This window comes from Cebus imitator, unplaced genomic scaffold (assembly GCF_001604975.1).
Source record: "Cebus imitator isolate Cc_AM_T3 unplaced genomic scaffold, Cebus_imitator-1.0 Scaffold41, whole genome shotgun sequence".
Taxonomy (NCBI): domain Eukaryota; kingdom Metazoa; phylum Chordata; class Mammalia; order Primates; family Cebidae; genus Cebus; species Cebus imitator.
In genome coordinates, this window is record NW_016107356.1 from 9,638,612 (window position 1) to 9,651,714 (window position 13,103).

Sequence of the window (13,103 nt, forward strand, 5' to 3'; positions counted from 1 at the left end):
TATTAAAAACCTCTTTTATGCTGATAATTGTGCTTAACAGCAGAGACAGGAAGGAATAAGGGAAGAAAATAACAAACAAACAGCCAACCAATATTTCATTTAAGTCTGTGAAATGCTATGCAAATGCTGAAGAGTGATTTACTTCCAATTATGTGGTCACTTTCGAAATAGGTGTAATATGATACTGAGAAAAATGTATGTTCTGTGGACCTGGGGTGAGGAATTCTATAAATATTCACCGAGTTTACTTGTTCCAGGTCTGACTTCAAATCATAGATGTCCCTGTTAATTTTCTATCTCGATGATCCGTCGAATATTGACAATGTGGTGTGAAAGTCTCCCGCTATTATTGTACGAGAGTCCAAGTCTCTTTATAAGTCATTAAGAACTTGTCTTATGTATCTGAGTGCTCCTATATTAGGTGCATATATATTTATGAACATTGACTCCTGTTGTTGCATTGATCCTTTTACCATTATGTAATGTCCTTCTTTGTTTCTTTTAGTCTTTGTTACTATTAAAGGCTATTTTATCAGAGACAAAAGTTACAACTCCTATTTTCTTTTCTTTTTTTCTTTCTTTTTTTTTTGCTCTCCATTTGATTAGTAAGTCTTCCACCAACCCTTTGTTTTGAGTCTTTGTGTGTCCTTGCTTATGAGATGGATGTCGATACACAGAACTGATGGGTTTTGACTTTTTATTCAATTTGCCTGTCTGTGTCTTTGATCGGGGCATTTAATCCATTTAAATTTAAGATTAATATTGATATTTGTGAGTTTAATGTTGTCGTTTAATGCTAGCTGGCTATTTTGCCCATAAGTTGATACAGATTCTTCATTATGGAGATACTCTTTACCTTTTGGTAAGTTTTTGGGATGACTGATATTGGTTGTTCCTTCATGTGTATGGTACTTCTTTCAGAAAATCTTGTAAAGCAGGCCTGGTGGCGATGAAATCTCTGAGTGCTTGCTTGTTTGTAAAAAATTTTATTTTTCCTTCATTTATGAAGCTTAATTTGGCTGGATATGCGATTCTGGGTTGAAAATTCTTTTCTTTGAGGGTATTGAATATTGACCCCCACTCTCTTCTAGTTTGTAGGGTTTCAGCTGATAGATCTGCTGTGAGTCTGATAGGCTTCCCTTTGTGGGTAACCTGACCTTTCTTTCTAGCTGCCCTTAGAGTTTTCTCCTTTATTTCAATCCTGGTGAATCTAACGACTATGTGTCTTGGGGTTGCTCTACTTGAGGAATATCTTTGTGGTGTTCTCTGTATTACTTGAAGTTGAGTATTTTCCTGCTTTACTAGGGTAGGAAAGTTTTCCTGAATAATATCCTGAAGAATATTTTCCAGCTTGGATTCATTCTCTTCATGACATTCAGGTACACCTATCAAACGTAAATTAGGTCTTTTCACATAGTCCCATATTTCTTGGAGAATTTGCTCATTCCTTTTTGCTCTTTCTTCTCTAATCTTCTTGTTTCATTTCATTAAGCTGGTCTTCGACCTCTGATATCCTTTCTTCTGCTTGATCAATTCGACTGTTAAAACCTGTGCATACTTCGCGGAGTTCTCATATTGTATTCTTCAGTTCCATTAATTTACTTATATTCCTCTCTAGATTGTCTATTCTTGTTAGGATTTTGTCAAACCTTTTTTCAAGGTTCTCAGTTTCTTTACATTGGGCTAGAACATGTTCTTTTAACTCACAGAAGTTTCTTATTATCCACCTTCTGAAGCCTAACTCTGTTAATGGAATGCACTCGTTCTCCATCAGGCCTTGTTCCCTTGTTGATGAGGAACTGTGATCCCCTATAGAGGGAGAGGCATTCTGATTTTGGGTATTCTCAGCCTTTTTACGCTGTTTTCTTCCCATGATTGTAAATTTATCCACCTGTCGTCTTTGTAATTACCGACTTTCAAAATTAGGTCTCTGAGTGGACCTCCAACTTGTTGATTCCCAGCGCCGGAATCTGAGCAACCCACTGCGCTGGCCAAAACAGCGGCGTTAAGATTCGTGGTGCTTTTCTGCCTGGGAATCTTGGGTCTGTCTTCCTTCTTGAGTCCCTTTTCCAATCAGCTGAATAGGCGACTCTGCCTTCCTGGAGCTCCAAACGTCGACCAAAAGGGGACCCAGTCCCATTTACTCTGCACCAAGAACCGCTGCACTGGGGTGCTGGCAAAACCGCCATGCCAGCCACAAGAGTCGCGCTGGCGACCCGTGGGGCTCCTCCACTGGGAATCTCCTGGTCCGTGAGCAACAAAAATTCGTCTGAAAGTGTGGCATCCTCTCGTTCTCTGTGCTTTCACTGGGAGCAACAATCCTGAGCTGCTAGTAATCAGCCATCTTGGATCTCTCTCCTGCTGATTATTTCTTTTGTTGTGCAGAAACTTTTTAGCTTAATTAGGTTCCATTTATTTTATTTTATTTTTTGCATTTGCTTTTGAGGTCTTGGTCATTAATTTTTTGCCTAAGCTAATGTCCAGGGCATTGTTCTGATGTCATCTTCTAGAATTCTTATGGTTTCAGGTCTGAGATTTAAGTCTTTCATCTATCTTGAGTTAATTTTTGTAGAAGGTGAGAGATGGGGAATCCAGTTTCATTCTTCTGTGTATGGCTTGCCAATTATCCCTGGACCATTTATTTGATAGGGTGTCCTTTCCCCAGTTTGTGTTTTTGTATGCTTGGTTGAAGATCAGTTGGCTGTAAGTATTTGGCTTTATTTCTGAATTCTCTATGTCTGTTCCATTAGTCGATGTGCCTATTTTTATGTGAGTACTATGCTGTTTTTGTAACTATAGCCTTGTATTATAATTTGAAGTCGGGTAATGTGAAGCCTCTAGATTTGTTCTTTTGCTTAGTGTTGCTTTGGTTATGTGGGCTCTTTTTTTGGTTCCATATAATTTTTAGGATTATTTTTTCTAGCTCTGTGAAGAATGATGATGATATTTTGATGGGAATTCCACTGAATTTGTAGATTGCTTTGGGCAGTATGGTCATTTTCACAACATTGATTCTTCCCATCCATGAGCGAGGCATGTGTTCCCATTTGTTTGTGTTTATGATTTCTTTCAACAGTGTTTTGTGGTTCTCCTTGTAGAGAACTTTCACCTCCTTGGTTAAGTATATTGCTAAGTTTTTGTTTGTTTTTGCTGTTGTAAAAGACGTTGAGTTCTTGATTTGACTCTCAGCTTGGTCATTGTTAGTGTATAAGTGCCACTGATTTATATACATTGATTTTGTAACCTGAGACTTTACTGAATTTGTTTATGAGATCTGGGAGATTTTTGGACAAGTTTTAGGGTTTTCTAGGTATACAATCATATAATCAGCAAACGATAACAGTTTGTTTTTGTCTTTTCCAATTTGGATGCCTTTATTTCTTTCTCTTGTCTGATTGCTCTGACTAGAACTTCCAGTACTGTGTTGAATAAAGTGGTGGAGTGGGGCATCCTTATCTTGTTCCAGTTCTTGGGGGAATGTTTTCAACTTTTTCTCATATAGAATGATGTTGGCTGTGGGTTTGTCATATATGACATTTTTTTATTTTGAGCTAAGTCCCTTCTATGCCTATTTTGGATTTTTTTTGCATGTATTGAGATGATCATATGGGTTTTTGTTTTTAATTCTGTTTATATGATGTATTACATTTATTGACTTGCATATATTAAATCATCCCTGCATCCCTGGGGTGAAACTCACTTGATCATGATGTATTATATTCTTGATGTACTACTGGATTCTGTTGGGTGGTATTTTGTTGACCACTTTTGCATCTACATTCATTAGGGATATTGGTATATAGTTTTCTTTATTTGTTATATACTTTCCTGATTTTGGTATTAGGGTGATACTGGCTTCATGAAATGATTTAGGGATGATTCCCTCTTTCTCTTTCTTTTGGAGTAGTTTTAGTAGGATCGGTACCAATTCTCCTTTGAATGCCTGGTACAATTTAGCTGTGAATACATCTGGTCATGGACTTTGTTTTGCTGGCCTTTAAAAAAATTGCTTATTCAATTTCGCTGCTTGTTATTTGTCCATTCAGAGTTTCTATTTCTTCCTGATTTAATTTAGAAGGATTGTATGTTTCAATGAATTTATCAATTTCTTCTAGATTTTCTAGTTTGTGCACATAGAGCTGCTCATAGAAGCCTTAAATGATCTTTTGTATTTATGTGGTATTGGCTGTAATAGTTCCAGTTTCATTTCTAATCGAGCTTATTTTTATATTCTCTCTTCTTGGATAATCTTACTAATAGTCTATCAATCTTGTTTGTCTGTTCAAAGGACCAGTTTTTTTGTTTCATTTATCTTTTGTATTTTTTTGTTTCAATTTCATTTAGTTCTGCTCTGATCTTTGTTATTTCTTTTATTCTGCTGGGTTTGGGTTTAATTTGTTCTTGTTTCTCTGTTTCCTTGAGATGTGACATTAGATTGTGAATTTGTGCTCTTTCAGGCTTTTTGATGTAGGCCTTTAATGCTATGAACTTCTTTTTTTTAGCACTGCTTTTGCTATATCCCAGAGGTTTTGATATGTGTTTCACTATTATCATTCATTTCAAAGAAATTTTTAATTTGCATCTTGATTTCATTGTTAACCCAAAAATCATTCAGAAGCAGATTATTTAATTTCAATGTATTTGTATAGTTTTGAGTATTCCTTTTGGAGTTGATTTCCAGTTTTGTTCCATTGTGGTTGAGAAGATACTTGATATAATTTGGATTTTCTGAAATTTATTGAGATTGTTTTGTGGCCTATCATATGGTTTATCTTGGAGAATGTTCCATATGCTGATAAGAAAAATGTATACTCTACAGTTGTTGAGAAGAATGTTGTGTAAATATTTGTTAGGTCCATTTGTTCTAGGGTATAGTTTATATCCATTGTTTCTTTGTTGATTTTCTGTCTTGATGATCTGTCTACTGTTGTCTGTCGGGTATTGAAGACCCCCACTATTATTGTGTTGCTGTCTATCTAATATCCTAGGTCTAGTAGTACCTGTTTTTTAAATCTGGGTGCTCTAGTATTAGGTGCATATAAATTTAGGATTGTAATATCTTCTTGTTGGATTAATCTTTTTATCACTATACAATATCCTTCTTTGTCTTTTTTTTCAACTGTTGTTGCTTTAAATTCTGTTTCATCTAAAATAAGAATAGCTACTCCTGCTTGCTTTTGGTTTCCATTTGTGTGAAATATATTTTTCCAACTCTTTACCTTGAGTTTATGTGAATGCTTAGGTGTTAGCTGAATCTCTTGAAGACAGCAGTTATTTGGTTATTTTTCTTTGTTTTTGAATCCATTCTGCCATTTTGTATCTCCTAAGTGGAGCATTTAGGCCATTCACATTGGGTTAATATTGAGATGTGAGGTACTGTTGTATTCATCATGTAAGTTGTTACCTATATGCTTCTATTTTTAATTGTGTTACTGTTTTATAGACCCTATGAGATTTATGCGTTAAGCAGGTTCTATTTTGGTCCAATATCAACCTTTTGTTTCAAGATTTAGAACTCCTTTTAGCATTTCTTGTAGTGCTGGTTTGGTAGTGGCAAATGCCCTCAGCATTTGTTTGTCTGCAAAAGACTTTATCTCTCATTTATGAAGCTTAGTTTTGCTGGTTACAAAATTCTTGGCTGACAATTATTTTGTTTAAAGAGGCTAAAGATAGGACTCCAATCCCTTCTGACTTGTAAGGTTTCCGCTGAGGAATCTGTATGGCTATTTCCCACCAACCCTGAGCAGACACTTGTTCCCTGTTATGTTTGTGTTTGACCTTCTTGCTGTTGCCCCAAACAGAACATTTTCTGGCACTTTTAAAGATTCCATTATAAAGCTATTTATGAGAGTCTAAAAATAAGGGGCTAATTAAGTGTGATCTCAAATGCACCAATTTTCTTTCTGAGAGGACTAGCTTGGTGAGTCCTGGCTGATCTTCTGAGTGTGTTTGCCTCTTGTCAGGACAGGGAGGACTTGGTGGGTGGCTAAATCTTGTCTATTTAATACAATTTAATAAAACTAAAGACTTTAAGAAAGAAAGATTTTTCAACTAAGTGTGGGTAATTCAAGTCTGCTTTAATGAAATGAATGAGAAGTTAAATCTCAAGTCCTATTCAACTACCCCATAGGGATATTAATGAACAATACCAGGCATACGTTTTTATTTAATGAAAGCAGCTCGTTTGATTTCAGTTAAACTTGAAATCAGCTTTATGACAGTGTTCCAACTGCATACACCCTTCAAATGCTATCCTTTCTCAAATCCATATATGTAGTAACCTCACTGTTTGATTTCTGGAGCTCTAAGGGTGTTTTTGCACTGCCTGCCCTGTGATTCCGCTAGATTCTCCTTTCATACAGAGTTAAAATACAGATGACATGTGAGGATGTTGGCAGAATGGAGTGTGTTGAGTAAGTTAAGCAATCTGTTCTTAGTCTGTTGCCTGACTCTACCCATTTATCAGGGACTAGAAGTCTTTCCTAATGGACCTCAATCTATTACTGCAATATTTCCTATAACACTGGGTTCACACTTGGCAATGACTACTTTTGGTAAAATATGTAATTTTTTATAACTAGATGACTCAATTTCTCCTTTATCCTCTGCTAGAGGCTGGCATTCCAGGTAACTACTTGTGGAGTTGTGTTAATCAAACCTTGACAATTAGTAAATGATTTATTTGACACTTCATAATTCTAGATCTTGGATCAATCTGGGAAGGCTGTGATTTCATTTTGGTTTGTGTACAGCTGACGTACAACTTGCTACTGAGGCATATTTGTAGGAATTTGCTGAGTCTATCATAGATTATTGTAACAGGCTGGGTCCCACAATGGAATGGTGCTGCAGGTATTTCAAACCTTAAGTTATGGACATGAGTAGTTATAGTTTAGTGCACATGTTGAATTTTGCTTTTCAAAGACTTCAGAGAAACAAAGGGTCGGAAACTCCACATTCCTTCTCAAGTCTGTGAATACCCAGTAATGCACTTAAATGTTAAACGTGGGTCATCAGCCTGAGCATCTCTGCTGTCCTTTACACTGACACTCTGGGTTTCATTCAGTAACTTAGATGAGATGCCCACAGGTCAAGGTGTGGCTGTTGTTTTCCCATCACAATTTCAGTTCTTGTATTTATGCTTCTATGTTGGCTGGGGGTCTGCCTTCTAGGGCCTGTCAGGAAAGAAAGGGGACTGGAGCCCTGGATGTGTGTGTCAACACATTATAAAGTCTTGCCTCAAACCTGGCACCTCATATTCTGGAGGGACGGGTGGACGAGCCTCGCAGGGCCGTGTAATGTGTAGAGATACCAAAGCTGAAATGAGAACCATCCAGGTCACTGGACTCCACACATTGGTGCTATGGATGAATGTTTGAAATAAAGAGACCCTTTCCTGAGGCTAAGGAGTGTTGTTTTGCAGGTGGTTCATGACATGTCTAGCATATAGGTGATCTAATCCTGAATCTTCCAGGAGGACACATCAGTACTGGTGAGTGCCTTGGATAAGCCTCTTCTAGGGGAGAGAAAAAAACAAAAAGAAAAAATGCAAGGGTGGAGGGTGACCAAGAAGGCATCAAAAAACAAGGGGGTGGGGGTTGGAAGGAAGGAACAAGAGGTGCACATGGCAGAATCCTCATGTGCTGTCAATGGGCTGGCCAGGCCTTACCTATCTATCCTGACTTCCCTGAACTCTGGCCTCACCCCTTCCACCCACCTCGCGCTCTGCCTCAGAGCCTTCTCTACAGTTCATCAAGCCCAGCAGGCACAGTCCCTACCAGGGCCTTAGCACCTGCTGTTTCCTCTGCTGGGAAAGTTCTTCCTGCAGGTGTCCAATGCAGTGGTATGGTCTCATCTCATTCACTGTGCAGGGTGCACCTTCCCGGGGCCTTTCCCCGACGACCCTGTTTGAAATGGTAGCTGGTCCCCCTCCTTGCCCTATTTTTCCCCACACCTATTGCCACCTTCTAATAGGCTGTATCATCTATTTATTCATTTGGTTGCCTGTCTTCCCTTTTGAGAATGTGAGCTCATAAGGGCAGGATTTTTTTCTCAGTGATTGAAATGAGTGTAATAAGCCCATGCTCTGCATTTTGGTTAGTACTTCAGGGGTAAGTCTATACCATCTACATCTCTTCGTGATGCAGGTGGGCTTATGGGTGGGGTAAGATGATTTCATCTAGTGATTCTCAAATTTGACGAGGCACCAGAATCACCTGGGGGGCTTGTTGAATTCCAAATTTCTGGGCCCACCCCAGGGGTTTCTGATTTAGGAGGTCTGAGATGGGCCCAAGAATGTGTGTGTGTGTGTGTGTGTGTGTGTGTGTGTGTGTGTGTGTGGTGTGTTTTGAGATGGAGTCTCACTGTTGCTCAGGTTGGAGTGCAATGGTGCCATCTCTGCTCACTGCAACCTTCACCTCCTGGGTTCAAGCAATTCTCCTGCTTCAGCCTCCCAAGTACCTTGGATTACAGGTGCACACTGCCACACTGGGATAATTTTTCCATTTTTAGTAGAGACGGGGTTTCATGTTGACCAGGCTGGTCTCGAACTCCTGACCTCAAATGATCCACCCACCTCGGCCTCCCAAAGTGCTGGGATTACAGGTATGGGTCACTGTACCCCAGGTGAGGCTACCACTGTCCACACTGAAATGTGTGGATCTAATGTGTCCACAGGCACACACCAGCTGTGGGAGGTGGCGCAGAAGACTTCTGAACAGTAGATACTTATCAGTGATGGGCTATTATCTGCTTGCTTTATTTTCCCAGGGCCAGGAAGAACATATGGAGATGCAGGGCTGCAGGAATTCTGTGCTGACCATGCTGGTCATCCTGGCTGGGCTGGCAGGTAAGGATCTCCTGAGCTTGGTGGGCTGTTCACTGACGTCCACTTGGGGTGTTGGGGGAATTTGGTGTTTAGGGTTGGATGCCTCTTGTTTCATCTGAAGGTCAAATCAAAGTCAAGGAGGGGTGTAGCTCCCTCCTCCCTCCTTTTCACCTCCCATCTGCAGAAGAGGGTTATGTGGCTTGCACAGATTGTATGATTTCTGTAGTGACACGTGTGGCCTCTGGGGTACATAAAGAGTGGCCTTGGAGTGAACTAAGTTCAGCACTTCACACAAGGCACTGGAAGGAACTGTAGTTTCAGAGGGATACTTGTTCTGTTGGCGTTGTGTGGCCCAGGCTTCTCACAGGGCAAGGCTGGGGCTCACCCAGCCCATCGTCCCCACACTCACCCTGCTGGGCTCTGTCCACTAGACTGCCAGGGACTGAGGCAGGAGTGCAGGAAGAGTGTGGTTATTACAGCATGGACACTCGAGGCATAGACTGGGCTTTTTCTCTTCTTCTTAACATGCAATTCAGAGTCCATGGAAAATGCCCTCTGGCTTCCCTGGGGGGAATTGTTTCTAACTTCCATTTCTCAGACTTAAAAATCAAAGATCAAAGAGATCTGGGCTCAGAAAGGCTTGCCTGAGCTCAGGGAGAATACCTAATCTGAATAATTCTTTTTTTTTTTTTTTTTTTTATCACGTCCAGGGACAAAACAAAGAGCAGTAATCATGTTTATCCAAACTCTGGCTTAGCCTTAGTGAACTCTCTCCTTCTTCATTTCTGCCTCTCCCAAGCCGGTGGGCCCCCTCTTCAACCCTGGCATCCTCGTTTCCTGGTCCTGCTTCTGCAGGGCCTGTTCCTGGTGGTGACTTCCTCCTTCCCCTTCACCTGTTGTTCTAGCAGGGGCAGCTCTGCTCCCACAATGCACCTGGGTATGCAGGTGAAGTGCTAAAGTGCTACTGCGTGTCCAATGGTGTGATTCCTCCCCAGAAACCTTTAGGGCTGTAAGGACAGTTTTTCAGAACCTGCCTTGCCATTTTTCTTTTCTTTTTTTGAGACAGTCTTGCCCTGTTTCCCAGGCTGGAGTGCAGTGTCACAATATCAGCTCACTGCAACCACTGCCTCCCGGGTTCAAGTGATTCTCTGCCTCAGTCCCCTGAGTACTGGGACTATAGGCATCCACCACCAAGCTTGGCTAATTTTTGTACTTTTAGTAGAAATGGGGTTTCACCATGTTGGCCAGGCTGGTCTCGAACTCCTGACCTCAGGTCATCTGCCCTCCTCAGCCTCCCAAAGTGCTGGGATTACAAGCGTGAGCCACCATGCCCTGCCTGCCTTGCCATTTGACTTTACAAGGCGGAAGGAAAGGGAGGCGCTGCAGTGTTTCAGGCTACCTAGTGTATGTGATGGCAGGCTGCTTGGTTCACCCACGGGGATCCCACAACGGCAGAAGGTAGTAGGACATGTTGCAGTCTCACTGATGTGGTGGGCAACAACAAGAAGAAGCCACAGTATGTGGTCTGCCAGGGCGTCTTCTTGCTATAAACTCTGAATGACATCAGAAGGAAAAGAGTATGAAATTCAGAGTGGGGAAGTCTGAGTTTCATCCCAGTTCCACTACTGTGAATGCAAATCCTGGGATGTTGCCAGTTGGCAGAGGTTTTTGTTTTTGTTTTTTTTTGTTTGTTTGTTTGAGACAGAGTCTCACACTGCCACCCAGGCTAGAGTGTAGTGGCACAATCTTGAATCACTGCAACCTCTGCCTCCTGGGTTCAAGTGATTCTCCTACCTCAGCCTCCTCAGTAGCTGAGATTACAGGGGCCCACCGCCATGCCCAGCTAATTTTTTATATTTTTAGTAGAGACGGGGTTTTACCATGTTGGTCGGGTTGGTCTTGAACTCCCAATCTTGTGATATGCTCACCTCAGCCTCCCGAAGTGTTGGGATTACAGGCATAAGCCACCGTGCCTGGCTGGGCAGAATTGTTTTTCTATGGAGGCTGAGGAAAGATATTCCATGCCCGTTCCTGAACTCCTGATGTTGCTGCAGTCCTTGTCATCCCTTGGCCTGTAGCAGCATCACTCCAGTCTGCGTCCGTCCTCACACGGTGTTCTTCTCTGCAGGCCTCTGTGCCTCAAATCTCACTCTGCCTTCCTCTGATAGGAACACCTGTGATTGGATTTAGGGCCCATTCCAAACCCAGGTTGATTTCATCTTGAGATCCTTACCTAATTACATCTGCCAAGACCCTATTTTCAAAGGTTTCATTCTGAGGATCCAGTAGACATGAGTTTTTGAGGAATTCTGTTTAACCCAATACAGCTGTAGAGCTGGGGGAAAGGAGAGCATAGCAGTGGCTTCCACTAGAAGCTCCTGGTCTGCCCAGGAGAGCTGGTGTTAGGATCTAAAAGACACACAGTCTGAGCCACTGGATGGATACCGCAGGAGTTACCACCAGTAAATACAGAAAGGCTACAGCACACAGTTGATTTATGGAGATCCACTCACTTGCCAACTTGAAAAACTGGCTGCTTTCCAGGTTCTGGATCTGGTTATGGAGTCATAGAAGGCCCCCAAAATGTAACAGTCCTGAAGGGCTCCCAGGCTCGCTTCAACTGCACTGTCTCCCAGGGCTGGCAGCTCATCATGTGGGCACTCAACGGTATGGTGGTGCTGAGCATCCGGCCCACGGAGCCCATCATCACCAATGACCGCTTCACCTCCAAGAGGTATGATCAGGGTGGGAACTTCACCTCGGAGATGATCATCCACAACGTGCAGCCCAGTGATTCAGGGCACATCACATGCAGCCTCCAGAACAGTCTCCTGCATGGGTCTGCTTTCCTTACGGTCCAAGGTGTGTATGCAGGTGGCTTCCGAATGCAGCGTCTGAAGTCCATTGGGTTAAATGTCATAGGGCAGGAAGGACCTTCTAAAATTCATGCCATGTATGATGGCAGATATGGTCTACCTTCAGTTGGTGTTGACCTACGACTATTCTGAACTGATGAATGTGAGGTTCTTTCTTTTAGACCTCACAATGTTTTGTGGATCCCAGCTGACTCTCCCCAACATATTTCTGTACCCTGCTCCCAACTACAGTGGGATAGTCATAATAGTCAAAGTTTTGTGTTCTCCAAATATATCAAGTCACTGAGAGAAAAGAAAAGGGCAAACAAAATTGATAATAATAGCTTATTTTTCATTTTTAGAGTTAATTTTGGAGTGCTGAAGATAATGTTACAAAGTGAAAAAACGTAAAAGATACTTTACAAAGATTTGGAATAGTCGTACCAAAATTTAATCACTTTGCATTCTTTAAAAGTGTGTTTATATTCCATTTAAAGATATAGAGTTCCTGATTTCTATGGCAGCATTTCTTATAAGAGAAGATATTATATCTTAGAAATTACTTCTTATATCTATGTATTTGCTTGTTAGGAAGAAATTTCCAAAGATTCTGTCCATATGCATGTTTCTATCAAATCAGATTTGATAACATTTGGTGGAGACATGTCTACCTATTTCTATTTGTGTTTTAAAAAATGATTTTTTACTTTAGAAATTTAGCTAAATGGGTGTGTCTCTAATTTTGTTTTTAATTTTGTGTAGTTTAATTAGGGACACAATGATATTTTCTAAATAAGTGATTTTATAAGGCTATTTAGGACTGTTGGCCTATTTTGCATGACCAGATTCTTATTATGATAATTTGTGATATAAAGGAAAGAATACAGGAAAAGAGAATCAAAAATATAAATTCTGGTTTTGGCTGCATCAGTTATCTGTCAGAGAGACCACTGAGATGGCTCAATTTCTTCATCTTTAACCTGGAGATGAACCTTCCCAGCCCACCTCGTGGGCTTGCTGTGTGGATCAGGTGAAAAAATGACTAAGGATGATTTGATGACTCCAAAGTCCTGTCTGATTCAACTCCCTGCACATTAAGTTGGGAGCCAGAGTAATGTAGTGGTCAGGAGTGCAGACTTGGGGCTTGGCTGCCTGGGTCCATGTTACTGTTTTATGACAAAGCATGACCCTGGACACAATTACTTAATGACTTTGAGTCCTAGTGTCCTCATCATGGGCTGCCGTGGTGTCAAATGAGTAGGTCTATGTAAAGCCTTTACCGCCCCTGGCTCGTAGCAATCATTGTACAGCTGTTTGCCATTATTTATTGTGTTCCCAATAAAAGCATGCCATTGTGTTGGGTATTTAAGAGTGACTCAAAGAGGAATAGAATAAGACACAGTTCCTTTCTTTTAGAACCT

At 41.1% G+C, this 13,103-nt stretch overlaps 1 protein-coding gene across 1 annotated transcript in view; it reads left to right on the forward strand.

Annotated features, from left to right (window-relative positions):
- The first annotated feature begins 2,187 nt into the window (after positions 1–2,187).
- The window catches only part of IGSF5 (immunoglobulin superfamily member 5), a 44,970-nt gene continuing 34,054 nt past the window's right edge, over positions 2,188–13,103 (forward strand). The window contains exons 1-3 of the mRNA XM_037737692.1: positions 2,188–2,250; positions 8,770–8,848; positions 11,372–11,689. Coding sequence (XP_037593620.1) covers positions 2,188–2,250; positions 8,770–8,848; positions 11,372–11,689 — 460 coding nt within the window. The remainder of the gene's footprint in view (positions 2,251–8,769; positions 8,849–11,371; positions 11,690–13,103) is intronic.